The 22,386-nt window shown below is 43.2% G+C and overlaps 1 protein-coding gene across 1 annotated transcript in view; it reads right to left on the bottom strand.

Moving 5' to 3' along the window:
- HFM1 (helicase for meiosis 1) overlaps window positions 1-22,386 on the bottom strand; it is a 441,821-nt gene that overhangs the window by 187,457 nt on the left and 231,978 nt on the right. Inside the window, exons 10-15 of the mRNA XM_073592028.1 lie at window positions 9,909-10,109; window positions 9,734-9,822; window positions 8,736-8,779; window positions 7,271-7,372; window positions 6,232-6,377; window positions 257-351 (exon numbers count right to left, since the gene is read on the bottom strand). Of these exons, the coding sequence (XP_073448129.1) occupies window positions 257-351; window positions 6,232-6,377; window positions 7,271-7,372; window positions 8,736-8,779; window positions 9,734-9,822; window positions 9,909-10,109 (677 nt within the window). The remainder of the gene's footprint in view (window positions 1-256; window positions 352-6,231; window positions 6,378-7,270; window positions 7,373-8,735; window positions 8,780-9,733; window positions 9,823-9,908; window positions 10,110-22,386) is intronic.

Here is a 22,386-nt window from a genome sequence, read left to right as displayed (position 1 = left end):
ACATTTGGGTATAACCAGCCTGCTGGATATTACATGCGATTTTTGCTAGCGGATGTTTCAGCCTCTACAATAATCACTGTGTTCTCTCGCTGGGAACAGAAATTTGCTCAGTCTGTGGCTGCAAAAAAACAAAAAGCGCCACTGCCCCCATCTATAACTGGCCAGTCTATGGCTGGCTTTAGGCTTTAAGTTTTTACAAAATATTTCTAATCACAGCAAGGTTTGGCAGTAGTGTAATCACAAGATAATTACTGACCTGCTTTCAATTGTGTCTGCACCATCTAACATTTGTATATATTTCTCCTTAGTGCTTAACCTTGTCATGATAACAGCTGTGGCTGTAGAATCAAACTGAGGTAGATAAAAAATAATGTTAATAAAAAATATATATATATATTTATTACTATTCAAGGTACCACTGTATTTTTGGTAATCATGAACATCATAGAGGTACGAAATTACTGGCTGGCTCTATCTTACAGCACACTCGGCTAGTAAAAGTAGTTATGACTATTCAGAAAATGAAGAAACAACCCATAGAACTATACAGGTTTCGGAGCTCAGGAGTATTCCCTGCTCTCCCCCTCACGAGCGGGGGGAGGGGCCTGTCGGCAGCGCAGGTGTGAGGGAGAGGAGGAAGGCTGGACGCCCGGGAAAATTTGGAGCAGCGAACGGCGCGAGCCTGATGCCGCCTCAGAGTTAAGAATACGAAGGACCCCCCGGCTTCCCCCCCCGCTTCGCCTGGCCGCCTCTGGGGCCTGACTACCCCCCACCCCTTCTCTGAGTGGCAGAGTGCGCGCACGGAGAGGATCAGGGTCCAGGAGAGTGAGGAGGAATCTGTGCCTTTAGACACACCGGCTCCAGGCGGGATCGGCCAGGAGCTCGGAGCGAGACCCAGTGCTCCCAGGGGAACATCCTCTCCGTCCCCCCCCTCCCTGGTCGTCTTCCCCTCCAGCGATCCCCATATAACAGCCCCAGGTGCCATCAGGGGAGCAGAATCCAAAACAACAGGACAGCTACATCCAGGACAGCAGGTGACCTGATTGAATGTGTGGAGGGAGTATACAAGAATACGTCTCATGCAGGTATGAACCTTATACACTGTTTCTGGTATTTCCTGTCTTTTTCACCTGTGAAGATTGGAGTGTGGAGGATAAAAGGACTGTAATACTGAAAAGAAGGTGATAAGGGGAAGGAAGGAGGGGTTGGGGAAAGGAAGGAGGAGAAGTAAAAGCTGAAGAGGCTGGGAGCCTGGGGGAGTGATTGTGCGAACCCTGTAGGAGCCCAGCTCGAGGGTCCTCAGTACGGCTTGCAGCAAGGCCCAGGAGCACCAGCAAGAGGATAGTCACGCTAAGGCCCTAGATACTCTCCTAGGTGGATCGAAGTAAACGGGACTTTAAGTTATTTAAAATATATCTAAATACAAAACCCAGAAGTCACTTGGCCTTTGGGGCGATTTTCTTGAAGGTTACAGGAGCGGGAAGTGTTGCGAGTCGCAGGTGGTAATATATTGGGAGAAGTATGCGAAGTCGTACCCAAAAATCAGCTGAACCCAAGACCCCAAGGGAGAGCCGGAACTCTAGTTCGATCCAAAAATACCTTAAGGAGACGAGCGTAAAAAGCCCCGGTACAGATACGAAACAAGTAGGAACAAAGGATAAAAAGAAAGAGCAAACAAAGCAAAAGGAGGGGCAAGGAGAGAGGCCTAGAGAAGATCCGGCGGGTGTTGATTCCAGTAAGATTGAGGGTCAAAGAAACATGGAGGTATTGCCCACCAAGGTAGAAATGATGGAGATGTTTGCAAACTTAGAAACCGCAATAAAATCAGAAATTTCAAACGTGAGGTTGGACTTGGGCCATCTGTTGCGAAGAGTAGAGGAAGTGGAGGAGAGGTCGGGCAATCATGCTAAGAAGATCTCGGAGCTTAAATCGCAGCTGAGTAAAATGAAAAGCGATTATCGCATGATGGCATACAAGCTGGAAGAGCAGGAGAATCAAAGCCGCCGCCAGAAGTGGGTGAGGGCGAGGGGGGGGGTGGGGGGTAGGGTGGGGGGGTTAAACCTGCAGGAGAGGCAACAGTGGGAGTTGGGCAGATGGAGGATTATGGTTGATCTCGCCTGAACTCGCCTAGTAAAAGACACAAAATCTTAAAGGAACTTCAAGAGTATCAGGTAGATTTAGTATTTCTTCAGGAGACCCATTTGACCCTAGACTCAAATGTCAGGCTTTATTCCCCAAAATTGCCCCTTTGGTTTTACAGTGATACGCCTATTAGGAGAGCCAAGGGAGTGGCAATTGGCTTTTCCAAAACAGCTAAATTTTCCTTGATAAGCAGGGAGTCTGACCCAGAAGGGCGTTTTCTCTTCCTAAGGGGTAAAATGGGGAATAGAATGCTTACACTGGCGAATGTGTATTGCCCGAACAGAAATCCTACAGTTTTTCTGGAACAGGTTCTGATGAAACTGATGGACTTTAAAGAAGGGGAGGTGATCCTGGCGGGAGATTTTAATTTTTGTCTAGATCCCTCAGTAGACAGTACGTCCCGGGCACGGGGGACAAGGAAGGTTCAGTTAAGAAGGATCTGGAAAAGGTTGCATCAATGCAACCTGATAGATGTATGGCGGTTACAGCACGCAAAAGTAAAAGATTACACCTTCTTCTCCCCTGTGCACGGGACGTACACAAGACTGGACTACATTATGATAGATCATAGTTTATTAGACTATGTAGCGGATACTAAAATTGAGGTCATGTCTTTATCAGATCACTCCCCTGTCACGATGGAGGTTAGGTTCCCAGATGTGCAAAGACAACCATTTTCATGGAAATTGAACGAAAGCCTTCTTAGAATACCCCAAGTTGCTGAGAAGTTGCAGGAGGAAATCGATTTCTTTTTTAAGGTCAATGATACAGGGGATATTTCCCCATCTATTCTATGGGAAACGCATAAAGCATATGTCAGGGGGCTCCTGATATCCATCGGGGCAGGGGAGAAAAAAAAGAGAAAAGAAAAAAGGGCAAAATTGTTAGATGAAATTGCAGCATTAGAACTGATCCACAAAGCTTCCAAGGGACAAGGACAAGATAATTATTGCCTCTTAGTGTCTAAAAGGGAGGAGTTAAAGGACAGTATGGAGCAGGACGCTAGGAGGGTCTTTAATAAAGTTATAAGAGAGAAATATTATAGTGGTAATAAATCAAGTAAACACTTAGCAAGGATATTGAAAAAGAAAAGAGATCGGAATTTCATCGAAAAAATACAAAATAAAAAAGGAGAAATAGTAGGGGCCACTAGAGAGATAGCAGAAGAGTTTAGGAAGTTTTATGAAGCCCTGTACACCATTGGGAAAAAAGGGAGGGGGTGACCATCTTAACAATTTGAGGACAGAGGAATTTCTGAAGGGGGCGGGGTTAATGGGTCTCTCAGAAGAAGAAAAATCTGCTTTAGATAGCCCTATAACTGTAGAGGAAATAAATACTGCCTTGAAAAATTCTCCGTCGGGGAAGAGCCCCGGGCCCGACGGTTTTACTAATAGTTATCTTAAAAAATATAAACACATTTTGGTACCCAAACCCTGCCATTTCTGGAATATACTGGGCCCTGATAGCCTCATGCGGGATGAGGCCCTTCTGGCAACTATTTCATTGATTGCAAAAGAGGGGAAAAATAACATGCTCTGTTCAAGTTACAGACCTATTGCCTTGCTAAATGCCGACTTGAAACTATATGCCAAAGTGTTGGCAAACAGACTTAGGGACAAAATTAGTTTCTTGGTGCATCCAGACCAGGTTGGTTTTGTCCTGGGTCGACAGGGTAGGGATAACGGGGTATGAGCATTGCTCCTACTGGACTCCATCAAATCAGGGGGACCCCCAGCTCTATTCCTGTCAATGGACGCGGAAAAAGCGTTTGACAGGGTAGACTGGGGGTTCATGGTTAAAACCCTGGAAGTGATGGGGATCGGCCCTAGGTTTATCGCCTGGGTGAAAATTTTATACAATCACCCATTAGCTGCCGTGAAGGTAAATGGGGTTCTTTCTAGTCCATTTAGGATGCATAACGGTACGAGGCAGGGTTGTCCCCTGTCACCATTATTGTTCATCTTGTCCTTGGAATCTCTCTTGGCGACCATACGAAATAATACAGATTGCAGAGGGGTAACGGTAGGACAAGATGAACATAAATTAGCAGCGTTTGCCGATGATGTGATCTTTTTTATAACGAATCCTAGGATTACGATCCCTAATTTGCTCGGGAAATTGAAGAGATATGGAGATATTGCCGGCTTTAAAATAAACCCGAGCAAATCGGAGATTCTTAATATTAACGTGGGGAAAAAAGAAGTAGAGTGTTTGTCAAAATCTTTTCCCTTCCCTTGGAGGAAGGTTATCAATTATCTAGGAATTAAACTGTCTGGTTCATTGGAAAAGTTGTACCGGACTAACTACATTCCCATGTTAGATGAAATCAGACAGGAAGTAAGTAGGATGTAGCGGCGGCCCCTTTCATGGTTCGGTCGCATTAATGCGGCTAAAATGTTGTTAATTCCTAAAATAACATACAAATTTCAAATGATGCCAATTCCCCTCCCTGGGTATTTTTTCAGAGCTTTACGAGGGTTGGTGTCGAGGTTTGTCTGGCGTGGCAAAAAGCCAAGAATAGCTCACTCAGTTTTGGTTAGGGGGAAAAAAAAAGGAGGCCTGGCTCTTCCGGACCTCTATAGATATTACACTGCAGCAGTTTTGTCACGGGTGGTTGAATGGTCAAAGGAGAACTCAGCTAGGAGGTGGGCGAATATATAGAAAATAGTTTAAGTAGCATTGATTTGGGACACATAATTTGGAACCCGGTAAAATTCAGGACACTTAGCACTAGTACAGCATTACTCACGCGAAACACGCTTAAAATATGGGATCAGGTGCATACACGTAATAAATGGAGTTATAATTCAACCTTGATTTATATTAAAGATAATAAATTTTTTGAACCAGGGATGCGGGAGGTGGGAGGGAATTGGATAAAGAATAGTAGCATGCAGGTGAAAGATATTATTAAAGGGGGGAAATTACGCCCCTATAGTGAATTAAAAGCAGAGACAGACCTTATGGTGGTCAACGCTTGGAGGTACATGCAGTTGTCGCTTTTCATTGAAAAACTCCCAAAGCCAATCAGAGGAGGGGAAGACTACAGGCCATTTGAGCGGTTATGTAGGAGAGATAGACCAGGTAACGTTATTTCTCTCATTTACAAAATCCTTTCTGAGGATGGAGAACTGGATGTGTCTCCTTATATCAAAAAATGGGAAAGGGAGTTGGGGTCACATTGTAATTTATTCACAGTAGAGAGGATTCTGAAAATGGTACATGTTGCTTCGGCCGATATTAAGCGGTCCGAGATCAACTTTAAATGTTTAGCACGATGGTATGCCACGCCAGACAAACTTAGCAAACTATACCCAGACACTTCGGACAGATGCTGGAGGGGGTGTTCCTACCCGGGAACAATGTTACATATATGGTGGGAGTGCCTGGTTATTAAAGCTTACTGGAAGAAAATTATATCATTGATTTATAAAATAACTAAGGAATCTTTAGTAGAGGATCCGTGGATTTGTTTATTCCATGGGACTAAGAAACCGTTTAAGCAGTACCAATTTTCACTTGTCCCAATACTATTAGATGTAGCAAAGACACAGATAGCAAGGTCATGGTTGCAGCCGGAATGTCCTAGTTTACGGGACTGGCTCTTTCGAATCAATGATATATATAATATAGAATATAAGGAATACCCAGGTGAGGAAACAGAGGAAGATACAGAGGGCAGAGACAAATGGGCAGGGTGGAGGAAATTCAAGAGATCTTGGTCTTACCTAGCGGAGATTATTAGTTAAATCTCCGGTTTCGGGTACTTAGAAAATTCAGGGAGGATATATGGAACCGGGTTAAGCTCTGCTGTAGCCACCTGCAGGAAGGAGGGAAGGAAGGAGGGGAGGGAGGAGGGCAATAAATTTGATGGGGGATTTTGTTTATTCTTTTAAGATAATACTTGGTATTTAATGGTATTGAATTACCTTGATCTATTTCTGTTTTGTACTCCAAAATTTATAAATAAAGAATTAAAAAAAAAAAAGAACTATACAGGTTTCAAACAAGTGAAATCAGTTAGATAGAATTTTTCAATTTTTTTTATTTTTATACACTTACTACTGAAACAATATATGACAACTGTACCTGAGGTCTACCTGCTCTTCCGATCATTTGCAGAATGTCTGTCTCACTGTACTCCTGGAACGCTCCTGATGCATAATGCAATGTGGATTTTATGATCACCAGATGAGCTGGAAGGTTAACACCCATAGCCAAAGTGCTGGTGGTAACTGGCAATATCAAATTACCAAAAAAAACAAAAACTTGAAACTTTGATATTAGTAAAGCTATGCAAATATAAATGTTTACATACTGCTAGCTGGCATTTCCAACTTATGTCTCTGCAATAGGCTTTCCTGGTATTTTACATGCATTAGGCTTCATCCTATAGAAGGTGCATTTTGCTGAAAACCAATCCAAAGATGTATCGAGCAGGACCTTTTTTAACAAATTGCACTTTGCACCAAAACACAGATTTGTTTTCAGATTTACCAAAAACATATAATTTGAAGTCAAACCTTAAGAGTTTCAATTTGTATGCAATCAGGCAGGCCCTTGCACTTCATGGTTTTGGTAAATCTGAAGACAAAAATTTGCAGAAAATCTAATAGTGTGTATGGGGCCTTAGATGTAAGATGACACTGTCACTTGATCCTGCTGAAAATTGTTTACTAGGACATGATCTCATATCTATGGGTAACAGTAAGTACCTGATCATGCGATGTTCCTTATTCCAGTATCACTAGCAAACATTTGCACTGACATATGGAGAGAGCTAAAATAAGGTTATGCAGTGGTCCGTGGTGGTCTTTTTATTTATCAAAGCTTCTCTAGCTAGTTGGAAAATATCCATGCCGGCATGGAATCACAGCAGAGCCTGGTGCCAAAAGAACTTTTTTGAGGATCCATTACTCTTATATTCATAGATATAAACACAAATGACCATTTTACATTTATGGAAAAGGCAACCTTGACAGGACATATGCCTGTGTCCACTCTTTTATAATTTATATCATAGAAGCTGAACTGAGTAGAGTTTAGCTCTATGATTGATAGGTAGAGGATATGTAGAAACGCCTTAATAATCGGTACTACTTAAATATTTTCAATAGTAGGGTCTTACAAAGTACTGGCAGGTCCCCCTCTGTAAAAGTTGCTTCAATGGTTCTCCTGTCAGACACATCCATTCCAGCATGGTGGAATCCAACTCCGTAAAGCATAAGATCTGTAAAGAAAGTATTTACTTAAAAATATACAGTATCTCACAAAAGTGAGTACACCCCTCATATTTTTGTAAATATTTTATTATATCTTTTCATGTGACAACACTGAAGAAACTCATTAATGTCTAAACCGCTGGCCCAAAAGCGAGTACACCCTAAAGTAAAAATGTCCAAATTGGGCCCCTTAAGCCATTTTCCCTTCCCTGTGTCATGTGACTCATTAGTGTTACAAGGTCTCAGGTGTCTCCAGATCTAAACCCTATTGAGCATCTGTGGAGCATCCTCAAACAGAAGGTGGAGGAGTGCAAGGTCTCTAACATCCACCAGATCCGTGATGTTGTCATGGAGGAGTGGAAGAGGACTCCAGTGGCAACCTGTGACGCTCTGGTGAACTCCATGCCCAAGAGGGTTAAGGCAGTGCTGGAAAATGATAGTGGCCACAAAAAATATTGACACTTTGGGCCCAATTTGGACATTTCCACTTAGGGGTGTACACACTTTTGTTGCCAGTGGTTTAGACATTAATGGCTGTGTGTTGAGTTATTTTGAGGGGACAGCAAATTTACACTGTTATACAAGCTGTACACTTACTACTTTACATTGTAGCAAAGTGTCATTTCCTAAGTGCCGGTTCACACAGGGGGGGGCTTCATTGTCATCCAACTTTAAAGCCGCCCCGCACAGCGCGACCTCAGTGCGGCTTGCAAACGATTTCTTCAATAGAAGTCAATGCAAGACGCTCGGAAGTCGACCCAAAGTAGTACAGGAACCTTTTTCTAAGTCAAAGCGACTTGAGTCGCTCCCATTAGAACGGTTCCATTGCACTGCATGGAGCGTGACTTGTCGCCCAAATGGTTGCCCCAGTGTGAATCGGCACTCAATGTTGTCACATGAAAAGATTTAATAAAATATTTACAAAAATGTGAGGGGTGTACTCACTTTCATTAGATACTGTATAATATTAAGCCTACTAAAGCTGGCCATAGATAGATTAAAATTTTTCCAGTTTAGCAGGGACCGGATGAATTCTGATCCATCTATAGCCATTCCAGCTTGACATAGCTCAATCTAATGATTGATTTCCGTCAAACAAGAATGCTGGAAAACTTGTATTCTGACAGCGGAGACCTGCTGTCAGTATACAATGGCACAGTGAGGAGGATTTCTCCATCCATCTAGCTTGTGTGAATTGGGAAATCCATTTGTTTTCTGAACCGTTACTGGCTAGCCTTAGTGAAAGATGGCAAACTTGTGACTGCAGTGGAAAGTCAGAGCAGTGTGTGACATACTGTAATTCTGCAGCTGATGAATCAGTGGTTTTATAGGATTATGACAGAAACAAACACAAAGTAGTGAAAAACTTGCCTCTCAATTTTCCATCTTTTATAACATTAGCAGACCTCTGCAGCCTAATACAAGGAAAACAAAAGAACATAAAGCAAGAAAATCAACCATTACACTGTAGCCAAAATGTCCAGAAAAAGTCATCGCATTGATGGTTAGTTGGACTGATATCTTGTGATTATAATAACTGTGTTTGAACATGAATGTAATTATTGTGGTATTGTGTATAAATATAATAACACACTGGGTACTCCTTCCTTCTTTTTTTTTTTTTTTTACCAGAGGCATTTTGCTCCATTGGCTGTATGGCAACCGTCTGCTCTGTATCAAGAGATGTGTGCTCCTGGTAAACAGAGCACTGTGTCTAGCTCTCACAGAGCTTTGATGATGACACAGGGAGAGTCACATTCTGTTCTTCTTGTGTAATCTGCAGAATTGAGTTATCAGTAGATTTCATTTGTAAATAAAAATAAAGGGGGGGGGGTTAAACCACCTCTAAACTGGACACTTTCACCCCCTTCCTGCCCAAGTCATTTTTCAACTTTCAGTGCTGTCACTCTGAATGACATTTTTTTTGGGATAGATAGAACTTTCTTTTGATAGTGTTTAATCACCACTGGGTTTTTTAAATGTTTTGCTATATAGGGATAAAGACTGAAAAGTGTGGAAAAAAGTGTTTTTCTGTTACAAAACTTTTCAAATAAATCTTTCTTAATAAATTTAGGTCAAAATGTATTATCCTATGTTTCTTTGGTAAAAATAACTTAAATTAGTGTATATTATTTAGTCTGTGTGAAAGTTTTAGAGTCTACAAACGGTATAATGATTTTAAAATTGATCAATCCTGATGTACCTATCTAAATTTTTGAGGCCCTAAAATGCCAGGACAGTACAGATACCCACTAAATGACCCCTTTTTGTAAAGTTAACAGTCCAAGGTATTTATTAAAAAAATGTAAGAAAATTTGTAAAAAAAAAAAAAAAACTGTGGTAATCTAGGTTAGTATAAAAAAACAAACCTTTGCTTATGTTCAATGCTCATAATAAATCTTGCATCCTTAGCGAGAATAGAAGCAGAATGCTGTACTCCTTTCCTGGTGGCACAAAACTAAGATTTGTATTTCAGAATGAGCAGAATTCTTAGAGGGAACAAGAAAATGAATAGTGACATTGAAATGAAAAAAAAATACTTACCACAAGCGTTGGCTTTTGGTCAGAATAGGTCTGTATAACACCTGCTACCTTATAGTTAAGCGTTAGATCAAATTTATATTCTGTTTGATTAGAGCCACTAGGATATCCTAAAACTACTTTGCGTAGTTTCACTGGCCGGTGAGATTCATCCATTTTCATACAAATGGCTTGGCACTGTTCATCTGATAGCCACTCTGCAATCTAAAGAAAAACATTTTTTCTGTCTTCAGAAGAAATATCTTTTGGTTTCTATGTAACAATTTGTGATGGGGACATTACAATGCACTTAACTTGTTACTGTCTTTCTTTAATACAGGGTAATTAAAATACGGACTAACCGAAGTAACCATTACAAGGAACACCCAACAGGCTAAGCACAACAATGTTGCTTAAGCCTCATACACACGCTTAGATTTTCAGACGACCGAATGTCCATTTTTTGTGGCATGCTAGTCTCATGTCGAAAGTGAAGAGGTTATTCACAATAAAAAAATTTTCACACAACACAACAGAATACGTCAGAAGTGATGTAATGTGTTGAACAGTTTTGTATATATTCTTTCGTTTCTGAGCATGCGTAGTCCTGCTCTTACGATTTATTTTGTACGAAAACCATTCTAATGAAACGAAAATCGGACGTTGAGTTTACATCCGACAAAATTTTTGCCGGCCGAAAAAGCTAAATCCAGCTGTCGAAAGCACTATACTAACAATCAGAAAATTGGCAGACTGCTCGTCGTACAAATGATTCCATCCGATTTTCATATTGTGTGTACGGGCCTTTACTAAACTTTTTTCCTGTCATACTTGCAGCAGGATGCTGGAGGTAGAAGACCAGATTACCGCTGCTGAATACAGTCTGTACAAATTATCTGCCCCGTCCTAAAAATACACCCATAAACAGCAAAATGTTTATATATGGCCTTACCCAAGATATCTTGGAACCTTTACAAGCAGAAAATAGATGGGCTAGGATGGATATTTCCTATTTGACTGCTACTGTTTTCACCCAAGACAAACTGGCTCCAGAGTTGTTGTGTCTTGCTCTTACGATTTATTTTGTACGAAAACCATTCTAATGAAATGGAAGAACAGAATGTGGCTTCCTCTAGGAACAAGCATGCATATCCACCTTAAACAGTACTGTCATGTGCCTGGGATTGAACATGGGTCTTTGGGCTGCAGCTCTGTTCCCTCTGTCACTGGGGAACTTGAGACATGCAGCACCACCTGCCTTGCCTACCAGCTGCAATCAATCTACAATCAGATCAGCTTAAATTGCAGCACTTTCTGTGGACTATGCACGTTTGTTGGATCTGTTTTCCTGGGTGTGTGACATACTGCTGAGTTAAGGATGTGTATGTGTGTGTGAGCCACCCAGGGTACATGGAAGTAAATACATCTCCAGAAATCATGCTGCTACCCCAAAATAACCTGTATTAATAAACAGGATGAGATAGAGACTCGTGTCCCAGTACTCAGGCATTTAAACGTCCAATCAAAGAGAAAAAAAATCCAGTACATCGATGTTTCAAAGATAAAACATATATATGATTTTATTAGATCCATCCATTAAAAGGGATCAATACCTGTAGATATCTCTTACATAGGCCTTGGGCTCATGCTTAAGTCCTATGTAAGAGGCTGAAACACGTAAATTACAGGTATTGATTTCTTTTAATGGATGGATCTAATAAAATCGTATATATGTTTTACCTTTGAGACATCGTGGTGCTGGATTTTTTTTCTCTTTACATGGAAGTAAAGTCCTGTGCCCGCCGGGAAGGGAGCTAGTCTATGCTCCAAGCAATGAAGGAAGTGGCTAGTTGTCCCGAGAGCCGTACATTAAGACAAGACCTGCTGTGTAAGGACAAGTGAGTCTCAGCCTGGGCCTGCTAGGCCACGCCCCCAATGTGTTTCGCTCCGCCCACCAGTGTTTACTCATGAGTAAACTCCGGTGGGCAGAGCAAAACTCATTGGGGGTGTGGCCTGGGGGTCCAGGCTGTGACTGCCACTTGTCTTTACACAGTGGGTCTTGTCTTGATGTGCGGCTCCCGGGACAACTAGTCTCTTCCTATACTGTTGAGATACTGAACTTCTGGGCTTCTGCCTGTTTCCTGGATTACACTCTTTGCCTGACAATTCTACATTACTCTGCCAGCCTGTGTATGACCCTGCCTGTCCCCGACCACACTACTGGATTCTGACTCTGTACCTTGCTGCCAAGACTCGTTGCTGATTTGGCCTGCCTGACTACGCCAATGCCTCAACCCCCAGCCAAAGCTCCACTCTAGACTAAACCTTCCAACGGGTACCTTACAAGTACAACTGGAAATTTAACTGATCATAGTTACATAGTTAGTCTGGTTGAAAAAAAGACACATGTCCATCTAGTTCAACCAATAAAAGGGGAAAAAAATAAAATAAATCACACAATCCTATATACACAATCCCACAGTTGATCCAGAGGAAGGTGAAAACTCCCAGCAAAACATGATCCAATTTGCTACAGCAGGGGAAAAAATTCCTTCCCAGTCCCCTGAGAGGCTATTTGGATATTCCCTGGATCAACTTTACCTATAAAGGTTAGTATCCAGCTATATTATGTACATTTAGGAAATAATCCAGGCCTTTTTTAAAGCAATCTACAGAGCTGGCCAAAACCACCTCAGGAGGGAGTCTATTCCACATTTTCACAGCTCTTACTGTGAAGAAACCTCTCTGTATTTGGAGATTAAAAGGCAGTATGAACCAAGCCTGATGGTTCAGACATAATATAGGGAGCTGGGCCTGGAATTCACAGTTACTGCTGTCCCATGGCATAAAAAAAACAACAGAATAGTTTGTTTTTATTATTCATAATTTTTACAGCTCCATCGGTTTGTAACCACATCCTGCCAATTAATCAAGATGGTTTTTGATGGAGTAGTTCAAAAAGTGCAATAAGCCAGATCAACCAATCAGAAATGAAGTCCATTTATCTGACTGCAGTAAATTGAGAAGCGGATGCAGGTTGTATAACCAGTCTGAGCGTTTCACTCACTGAGCAGTGAGGCCTTCCCCATAGACATTATAATGTTGCGTCATTTGGCTACATTGTGAGATGCTAATCTAAAGCTTATAGAGCAAGATTAGGTCACAAACACAACAAAAACATCACAAAATTGGAGAAAAGATGAAATATTCTGATTGTAGGGTCATACACAATCCAGAAGCCTTATAAGTAAGCTAGAATGCACAGGAGATTGTTAACCCTTTAGTGCTGCTATACAGTATAACACTATTGGTTGGAGCTCTAGCTGTTCACAATCAAATGGCTTACAGCTGGCAACCCTTATTTGGGTAGGGCTCATCCAGATTGAGGGTGAATTTGAGCCATACATGGATAGAAATCTGGACAGTTTAGACTGGCTGGCTGAATTTAAATCTATGTGCAGCAGAAGAAACGTTTGGGGGGATGGGCGTGACCGGAGGCTGAGGGGAAGGGGAGGGCGTTGAGAACCCGGACCTAGCTGCTTCTCCTGACGCCCGCCGCCCACGCTGGATGTTCAGGATGCCATAGCGGCTTTTCCCATGCCTGTGACGGCCGGAAGGTAGGGGAGACAAGTAGTGAGCAGCCGGCTCAAAGACCTGGCTGGCGCCGCTGCCGAGGCTGTCCCGGAGACAGGAGTCCACACCGCACCAGATCCTTCATCAGAGTTCTCGTGCTGGCTATCTGCAAACAGGTCTGCAAACAGGTGGACGCTGCTGGTTAGAGCAGCGGATCGGATGACAGGGGGAAGGAAGACTATCCAGGTACACTGTGCGCTGTATACCCTGAGGTAACCCGTTTGTGTTATCCCTGAAAGACGAGAATCTGGAGAACCCCCCCCCGTAGTGACATCTTTCAGGGAGTTCCTGCCTCGATGTACGGGATGGGACATATTAAAGGTTGGAGAGGGTGCTGTGAGGTGGAAGGTGATCATATTGCCTAGTGTTTTCATCTCAGGGTCTATTGAGCTCTTTGGAGGCGGTTTCTGGAGGCGGTTTTTCCCTTGGGCTAACAGCGAATTATTATATTATTTGGGAAGAAAAGAGTTGGCAGAGACTGAATAATTGGTATAATCTTTTGTCCTTGAAGTCCCAAGGGGTGAGGGGGGACAAGATGACCAGGAAAAAAGGGTCAGAGGAGGCCGCAGCACAGGAAGGAGCTCAGGGAGCTGCCGCAAAGCTGGAGCGCTTTGCCCATACACCAAACTGTACACCAAAAAAAGAAAACCAGGTGGGGGGTGCACAACTTCAGGGGGCGCAGGTTAATCACCCTGGCGGGAGGAAAAGCCAAGGTCCAGCCAAAATTTGTGTACCTACAGTAACAGAATCAGCGTCACAGACGTATCTGGAAAAAGAGAGTGGCCTGAGTGGCCTGGGCAATGAAGTAATAAAGGATAAGGAGGCACCAGAGCAGGAACCATCTTTGAAGGACATTCTCCTAGCAGTTAATGTCTGTAAGACCACGCTGTCAGATCTATCAGACCAACTTAAAGGTATTAGAGACGACTTGGCTATGTTGAAAAGGGATATGCAGGAGGTATGTGCCCGAACCACCGCTTTAGAAGAGAGACTTAGCCAGGTGGAGGATGATGTGAACCCACTGAGACAGGAGGTTAAGAGGATGAAGGAACAATTAGACACATGCCTCCAGAAAATGGATGAATATGAGAACAGGGCACGCAGGAAGAATGTGAGGGTTCTGGGCCTCCCCGAAAAAAGCGAGGGCAACAACCCGGTAGAATTCATGGAGGGATGGTTTAGAGATATGTTTGGCAATGACACATTCTCCAACATGTTTGCTATTGAACGAGCACACAGAGTCGTCCCAAGGGTTCTACACTTAGGGGGTCAGCCAAGGCCCCTTATAGTCAAACTCTTGTTCTTCAGAGAAAAACACAGAGAAGAGTAACCTAGCGCCAGTGGTAGGTCACCCAGAGAATGTAACAAACATATAAAATAGATGTATAGCCTGTACCATCCATTCAAAAATTATTAATGCATATACAGGGATGAAACAGGAAACTAGAAACTACAATAAACATAATAGTAATATCCCGTGCTGCTAGACAAACTGTAATTGGTGAAAACAGATCATACCAGGAAGCAACATATAAAATGTCCAGCGCTCAGGCTATTGTTGGAAAACAAAATACAACAAGTATAAAAGGTATAAAAGTTTATGGTTTTTAATGAACCAATAATGAGCCAGTGGTTAGCAATAGTCCAAAGTAACAATATTTACTGCAAAAGAACCAGGTTCAGAGGCTCTGTTTAAAAACAAAAAAGCACACGATAAAAACTATTCAAAAATTACAGACTCTTGGTGATGTTGTAAGTGATCAAATAGACATCAAAAAGGTGACAGAGGCATCAAACAGCAGGAGGTTACCACCGGAGATCCATCTAATGAAAGTATACGGAGACTGCTGTGTAAAGTGTGAAAGCAAACATATGGGCTCAAAGCAGGTGAATGGAGGCAAGGTGGTGGAGATATGTCAAAGTACTCACAGGCATTTGCAGGAAATGCTTGCTGGTGAAAAAAGCGGCTTCACAAACAAAAAAAAAAAAAAAAATGCGTCATCAAGGCAACCTCTCTCTCCCCCCCCCCCCACATGGCAGAGGCCCCAGCTTGAGTTCTTCACTGCGATTTTTCATCCATTCACATTTTTTTTTTTTTGTTTTTGTTTTTTTTGTTTGTGAAGCCGCTTTTTTCACCAGCAAGCATTTCCTGCAAATCCACCATCTTCACTACCCCATCTTTTTTTTACCCATTGCAATATCCATTTTTTCATATGACTGTTGGCCATCTCCCCAGGCAGGTCAGGCTGATGTGAGCTCCATCAGCCTGCCGCCACCAATTCCCCCGTCAGAGGGCCTCTCAGTGTCAGGTCCGACCTCAGCGCAGTGTCACCAGGTCTCACTGATGAGACTTCACCTCTGTGGAGACACGTCCCAGCCTAGCAGCGGTTCAGTTTTACTTCTCAGACGCTACAGTGACTCCCCTGTGCTGACGTCATCCTCCATCGACACACAGCTCCGGCCAGGCTGTTCTCCGCACGGCGGAGCTACACATCTCCACACGGCGGCCACTTCACTTCTATTTCAGCCCGGTTATTCCTCATGGCGCCAAGGTCTTCACCATATGAGGCAGCTCTGAGCCCTCTTACCTGCCTGTGAGTACTTTGACATATCTCCACCACCTTGCCTCCATTCACCTGCTTTGAGCCCATATGTTTGCTTTCACACTTTACACAGCAGTCTCCATATACTTTCATTAGATGGATCTCCGGTGGTAACCTCCTGCTGTTTGATGCCTCTGTCACCTTTTTGATGTCTATTTGATCACTTACAACATCACCAAGAGTCTGTAATTTTTGAATAGTTTTTATCGTGTGCTTTTTTGTTTTTAAACAGAGCCTCTGAACCTGGTTCTTTTGCAGTAAATATTGTTACTTTGGACTATTGCTAACCACTGGCTCATTATTGGTTCATTAAAAACCATAAACTTTTATACCTTTTATACTTGTTGTATTTTGTTTTCCAACAATAGCCTGAGCGCTGGACATTTTATATGTTGTCTCTTGTTCTTCAGAGACAAAGTTACTATTCTCCAGAGAGCAAGGGAGATGAAAAATATTCTGTACAATGGTGCAAGAATATCTTTGTATCCAGATTTTTCTCCTGAGTTGCAGAGACAGAGAGCAAAGTTTACAGAGTGTAAACAAAGTTTACAGCAACGTAAATTCAGCTATGCGCTGCTATATCCAACCCGTCGAAGGGTAACAGTAAATGGGGAGGTGAAATTTTTTAATGCTCCTGCAGAGGTGTTTTCATGGTTAGAAAAGAATGAGGGAAGGTTACGGCCTGGTGAAAGGCCCTAGAAGGAAAGGGGGAAGGAGCAGGAGGTCAGAATTTGGGGCCTCTTCACCTTTTTCGTTGTCCAGTGGACAGACGCATATTTAGAGATGTGATTTGTTATTTTTGTTTCTTTTCTCTTTTTTTTCTCTTTCCTCTCCCCTATTTCCTCCTTGTTTTTTCCACCCTTCTCTCAGAGATATTTTTTACAGAGGTGTGGGTTTAAGGGGGTAGCAGTTACGAAATTTTTACACTCATTAAGTATGTTGAGGGTAATTCCCCTCTTATAAAGGTTCGGGTTGCAATGCAAGAGGAGGAAGGAGGTATACCCAGGTTTAAAGGGTTAATCACGGTCACTTTAGAAGCTCGGTGGGATGGGCCCAAGGTTGGGCTGGTGGGGGATGGGATGGGGAGGAGAGGGGGGGTGGGGGGTTGGGAGGGTTTGGGGGTGAGGATGTGTGGATGGTGGTACGGGGGGGGGGAGGTTGGGGGGTAGAGTGGAGTGAAGGAGGTAGTATTGAAGTCACACAAAAAGTAAAGGCACCAAAATTTCAAAAGTTAATCACAATAGTGTTGGAAATTGAGAATTATTTTGAGTTAAGGTATAGGAACAGGTGATGGTAGGCACAAAAATAGGTAAGAGGGTAACATCAGGAATGTTTAAGTGTATGAAGGTATGTTCATGGAATGTGCGGGGGGTAAAAGATGTTTGTAAGAAACAAGCAATTTTTTCTATGGCCAGAACAAGGGATGTCAGGATACTCTGCCTCCAGGAGACCCACTTAGATAAGGGTTCAGTTAACACTCCAAGGAATAGGAACTATCAAGAGCAGTATCACTCAACCCATACCTCGTATTCGAGGGGAGTGAGTGTGCTGATAAACACTAGATTGGTCTTCTCCTGTAGACAGAGTAAACTGGACAAGTATGGTCGGTATGTTTTTCTCTACTGTAATATTGAGGGGCGGGACTGTATTCTTGCAAGTGTATATATTCCTCCACCATTTAAAACAGAGATACTTAATAAACTGATAAGTTTTATAGCGGATAAACCCGGGGTGCCAGTTATAGTGACGGGGGACTTTAATATGACCATGAATAATCGCTTAGATAGATTCCCGATAGGGATGGCTCCTGGAGGGGCATCTAGGGGCCCACTCCTCCAATTTTGTGAGGAAGTAGGATGGGTGGATATCTGGAGGAGGTGGCAGCCGGGTGAGAGGCAATATTCATGCCACTCAAGGACGCATGCCACTCTATCCAGGATAGATTTGGTGCTCTGTAATGAGGAAGCTCTGAAAATGGTGGAAGGGATAGATTATGACCCTAGGGGGCTCTCAGACCATTCTCCAGTGGTCTTTTCAGTTAAAATGGGGTGGAGTGCTGGACGAGGGGAGTGGAAATTGAACCCCTTTTGGCTTGAAGTAATTGAGGATGATGGGGGGATTGTTAGTAACCTGAAAGAGTTCATAAATTTGAATCAAGGATCTTCCCAGTCAGGTATAACTTGGGATGCCATGAAGGCATTCCTTAGAGGGGTTCTTATACAAAAAATCTCTTATGTTAAGAAGAAAGCACAAGTCAAGGAAGAGAATAAGGGAAAAGGTGAGGGAGGTAGAAGATAGATATTTGGAGGAGCCAACCACAGTTAGATATGAGGCCTGGGTAGAGGGTCAGGAGGAATACAGAAAATTAGTCCTGGAGAAAGAGGAAAAGAGTAAAATGTTCCAGAAACAGAATTCTTTTGGTGAAGGGGAATTAGTGGGTAGAACTCTGGCATTAATAGCTAGGGCAAATGGCCCCTCATCCACTATACCGGCAGTGTGGGATAGGGACGGGAGCACTATAAGACATACTCCTGGTATGGTGGAGGTGTTCAAAGATTATTATGAAGATTTGTATAAGGCCCCACAGGTGGATGTAGAAGGGGAGATGTGGGAGTTCTTTGAAAAACTGGAAATAGTTCCGCTATCCAGTGAGGAGAGAGATACCCTGGAAACCCCGTTGACACTGGTGGAGATACAAAGAGTGGTAAAGGAAATGGCGAATCAAAAAGCGCCAGGACCTGACGGTTTGCCCGTAGAACTGTACAAGAAATATGGGGAGGTTTTGCTCCCAAAATTATTAGAAGTTTTGAACGGAGCCGTGGTGGAAGGTAGATTACCCATGTCTATGACAGAAGCCACGATTATAATTTTGTTAAAAGAGGGGAAGAACCCGTTAGATGTTGCCTCATATAGACCAATCTCACTTTTATGCACGGATGTTAAGATCCTGGCTAAAGTCCTAGCAAACAGGTTAAAAAAATAATTTCTAAAGTAATACACACGGATCAAACCGGTTTTATTCCAGATAGATCGGTGAGTATGAATATTAGGCGAATGTATGGTAACATACAAGTACCTACGGAGAGGGGAGGCAATAGGGCTATCCTATCATTAGATGCGGTCAAGGCATTTGATAGCCTTGAGTGGCACTATCTGTGGAAGGTACTGGCAGAGTTTAAATTCGGCCCTAATTTTGTGAACTGGCTGAGGCTTTTATATGACAAAACGAGAGCCAGAGTCAGGGTCAATGGTGAGTGGTTCCAGTTGGGGAGGGGGACGAGACAGGGGTGTCCACTGTCGCCCTTGCTCTTCGCCCTCGCTCTGGAGCCTGTGGCAACCGCTCTGAGAATGTCACAAGAAATCCAGGGTTTCAAAAGTAGGAGTGCAGAGGAGAAAGTCGCAATGTATGCGGATGATATCCTATTATTTTTGGAAGATACACAAGCCTCTTTGCTAGCAGCCATGAAACTAATTAAAGAATTTGGGCACTTTTCGGGTTTGAAGATTAATTGGGAAAAATCAGCTTTATTACCGATAGACCCCCTGGTAAATCCTCTCCCAAGACAGGTGAACGCTATAAAAATCGTAAATCAAATGAGATACTTGGGGGTAAATATAACCAAAGACCCAGGGCAGTACATAACAGGTAATGTAGTACCATTAATGGTAAAATTAAAACAGAAGAGTTGGGTGTGGGGTGGTCTTCCTCTCTCGGTCGCCGGTAGATGCAATCTTATTAAAATGATATGGATGCCACAAATCCTATTTATACTACATAATTTTCCTGTCTGGATTCCAAGGCATTGGTTTAGGAAGCTGGATAGTCTGGTCAGGGAATTAATCTGGAAAAATGGAGTGGCAAGGATAGGTCTGAAGGCGCTGCGGCGGCCGAGAGAGGCGGGAGGCCTGGCGTTACCGGACCCCTGGAGCTATTTTTTAGCAGCCCAAATGCAGTTTATGAGAGGCAGCAATGTGTCTGAAGAGAGGGTAGGAAGAAATAGTATATGGATTAGCAATATCAGTTATGATACAGAGGTGGAGGCAGTAGAGGCCGAATCCTTTGGACATAGCTGCCCTACAACTCAGTTAATGATCAGATGTTGGAAGACGGTAAAGGCTGTATTGGGATACCTGGGGTTCTCTGAGTTCTCTCCGTTATGGAACAACAAAAATCTGAAGGAGCTCAGTGTGATGGGGAAAATAGAAGAATGGGATAGGAAGGGTATCCACCGCTGGATGCAACTGTATAGGGCAGAGAGGTTGAAATCGTTTCAAGAGATAAGAGAGGAGTTTGCAGTGCCCAATTGATTGTTTTTTGGCTACTTGCAAGTGAGGCACGCCCTGGAGGTACAATTCAAAGGCAAGGAGATAGAGTGGAGTGAAATGCCCCTGTTAAGGAAACTGGTAAATAGCAAGGGATCTAGAGGGCTGATCTCAGAAATGTACAGGAGTATAACCAAGGCGGGGCAGGAAGGGGAGGTGGAGCCCAGGAGGAGAATTAAATGGGGGGGGAAGAGATCGGCATAATAACGGAGGAACAATGGAAGTTCAATCTAGCATTGGGCCCAAGGGTATCTCTGTCACCATCACAAGGGGTCTCCCATCTGTATTTGATTTACAGACTTTATTATACACCAGAAAAATTATTTAGGTTTGAAAAGAGGCAGGATGCGAAATGTCAGCGTTGTGGAGATGGGAGAGGCGACCTGATACATATGTTCTGGCGATGCCCCAAGCTATATAGGTACTGGGAAAAACTAGTGGAGAAAATTAACGCAGTATTTAGATCTTCATTGGCAATGGAGGCTCGAACCTGCCTCTTGAGTTTATTTGAGAAGAATGATATGCTGAAGGATACTCATGCCCCGTACACACGGTCGGACTTTGTTCGGACATTCCGACAACAAAATCCTAGGATTTTTTCCGACGGATGTGGCTCAAACTTGTTTTGCGTACACACGGTCGCACAAAGTTGTCGGAATTTCCGATCGCCAAGAACGCGGTGACGTACACCACGTACGACGAGACTAGAAAAGGCCGGTTCAGAACCAAGCGTGGCACCCTTTGGGCTCCTTTTGCTAATCTCGTGTTAGTAAAAGTTTGGTGAGAGACGCTTTTTCAGACTCGTGGCTTTCAGATCGTTTTCTGCTGTTCAGTTTGTGCTTGTGGGTTTGTATCTGCTCTTCAGTGCGTGCAGTCAGTTCGTATCGGAGTTTTCTGTGCGATCTTGCCCGCTCGTTGCTGTTTTTCAGGTCGCTCTTCACAGGCCTTGCTGTTCTTCAGTGCGTTCTGTTACTTCGTTCTGAGCAGCCGACCGTTTTCTAGCCATGTTTCGTATGCGTACTCCTCGTAGAGTTCGTGCTGTGAGGGGGCTTGGTGTTGGGGTCCTGACCTTGACACAAGTCCAGTCCATGAACAGGGTGGGGAGGAGTTCATGGACCAAGAATTGGTTGCTTCAGCGTGACCAGTTCTGTCATATGCCTTTGCTTCGTGAGATCCGTGAGAATAATCCTGATGATTTCAGGAACTTTCTCAGGATGACGGACCCCGTATTTCACCGTTTGTTGGCTTCGCTGACCCCCTATATCAGCAGGCAGGATACCTGCATGAGGCAAGCCATCACTCCGGAGCAGAGGTTGGTCGCTACCTTGCGGTATTTGGCCACAGGGAGAAGTCTGCAGGACTTGAAGTTCTCGACAGGCATCTCCCCCCAGGCTCTGGGGATCATTATCCCAGAGACCTGTTCTGCCATCATCCAGGTCCTGCAGAAGGAGTATATGAAGGTAAGATTTTTATCCTTTTATATCACATTTTATTGTATTTAATGTTTGATAATATATTGTATTTCTTCCCTCATTCCCTAATTACCATGATTGTAATATGCTGTGAATGTCCCCTTTGTTCTCATGCATGCTGGATTTTTAGGTAATTATTATTTTATGTCCTTCATACATATTTGCCCTTCACTAACCTCCCCAGCATGGTCTTTCCTGGCCTATATTCACCTCATGTAGTCACTTAACAATGTATTTTATCAGCTCCATAGTAGTGCTTTACCCCAAACACCCCCTAAAATGTTTGGAAATGTTATTTTTGATTTAAATTCAGGCAGAGTGCCAGAGGCTTTTTTTTGTGGTGTCCCCAAATTTTTTTGAACCCTCCCCCCCCAACTGCTAAGTCAGCTGATCCCAATTTTCTATCCTCAATCATCTATCTGCTGACTTTGCCAAACCCATACACACTATACCCATCTCTTTACTGGTCAG

The sequence above is a fragment of the Aquarana catesbeiana genome, linkage group LG07 (genome assembly GCF_042186555.1).
Source record: "Aquarana catesbeiana isolate 2022-GZ linkage group LG07, ASM4218655v1, whole genome shotgun sequence".
In the NCBI taxonomy this organism is placed as follows: Eukaryota; Metazoa; Chordata; class Amphibia; order Anura; family Ranidae; genus Aquarana; species Aquarana catesbeiana.
The sequence above is the reverse complement of the archived record's forward strand: the minus strand, read 5'-3'. Positions and strand labels throughout refer to the sequence as shown.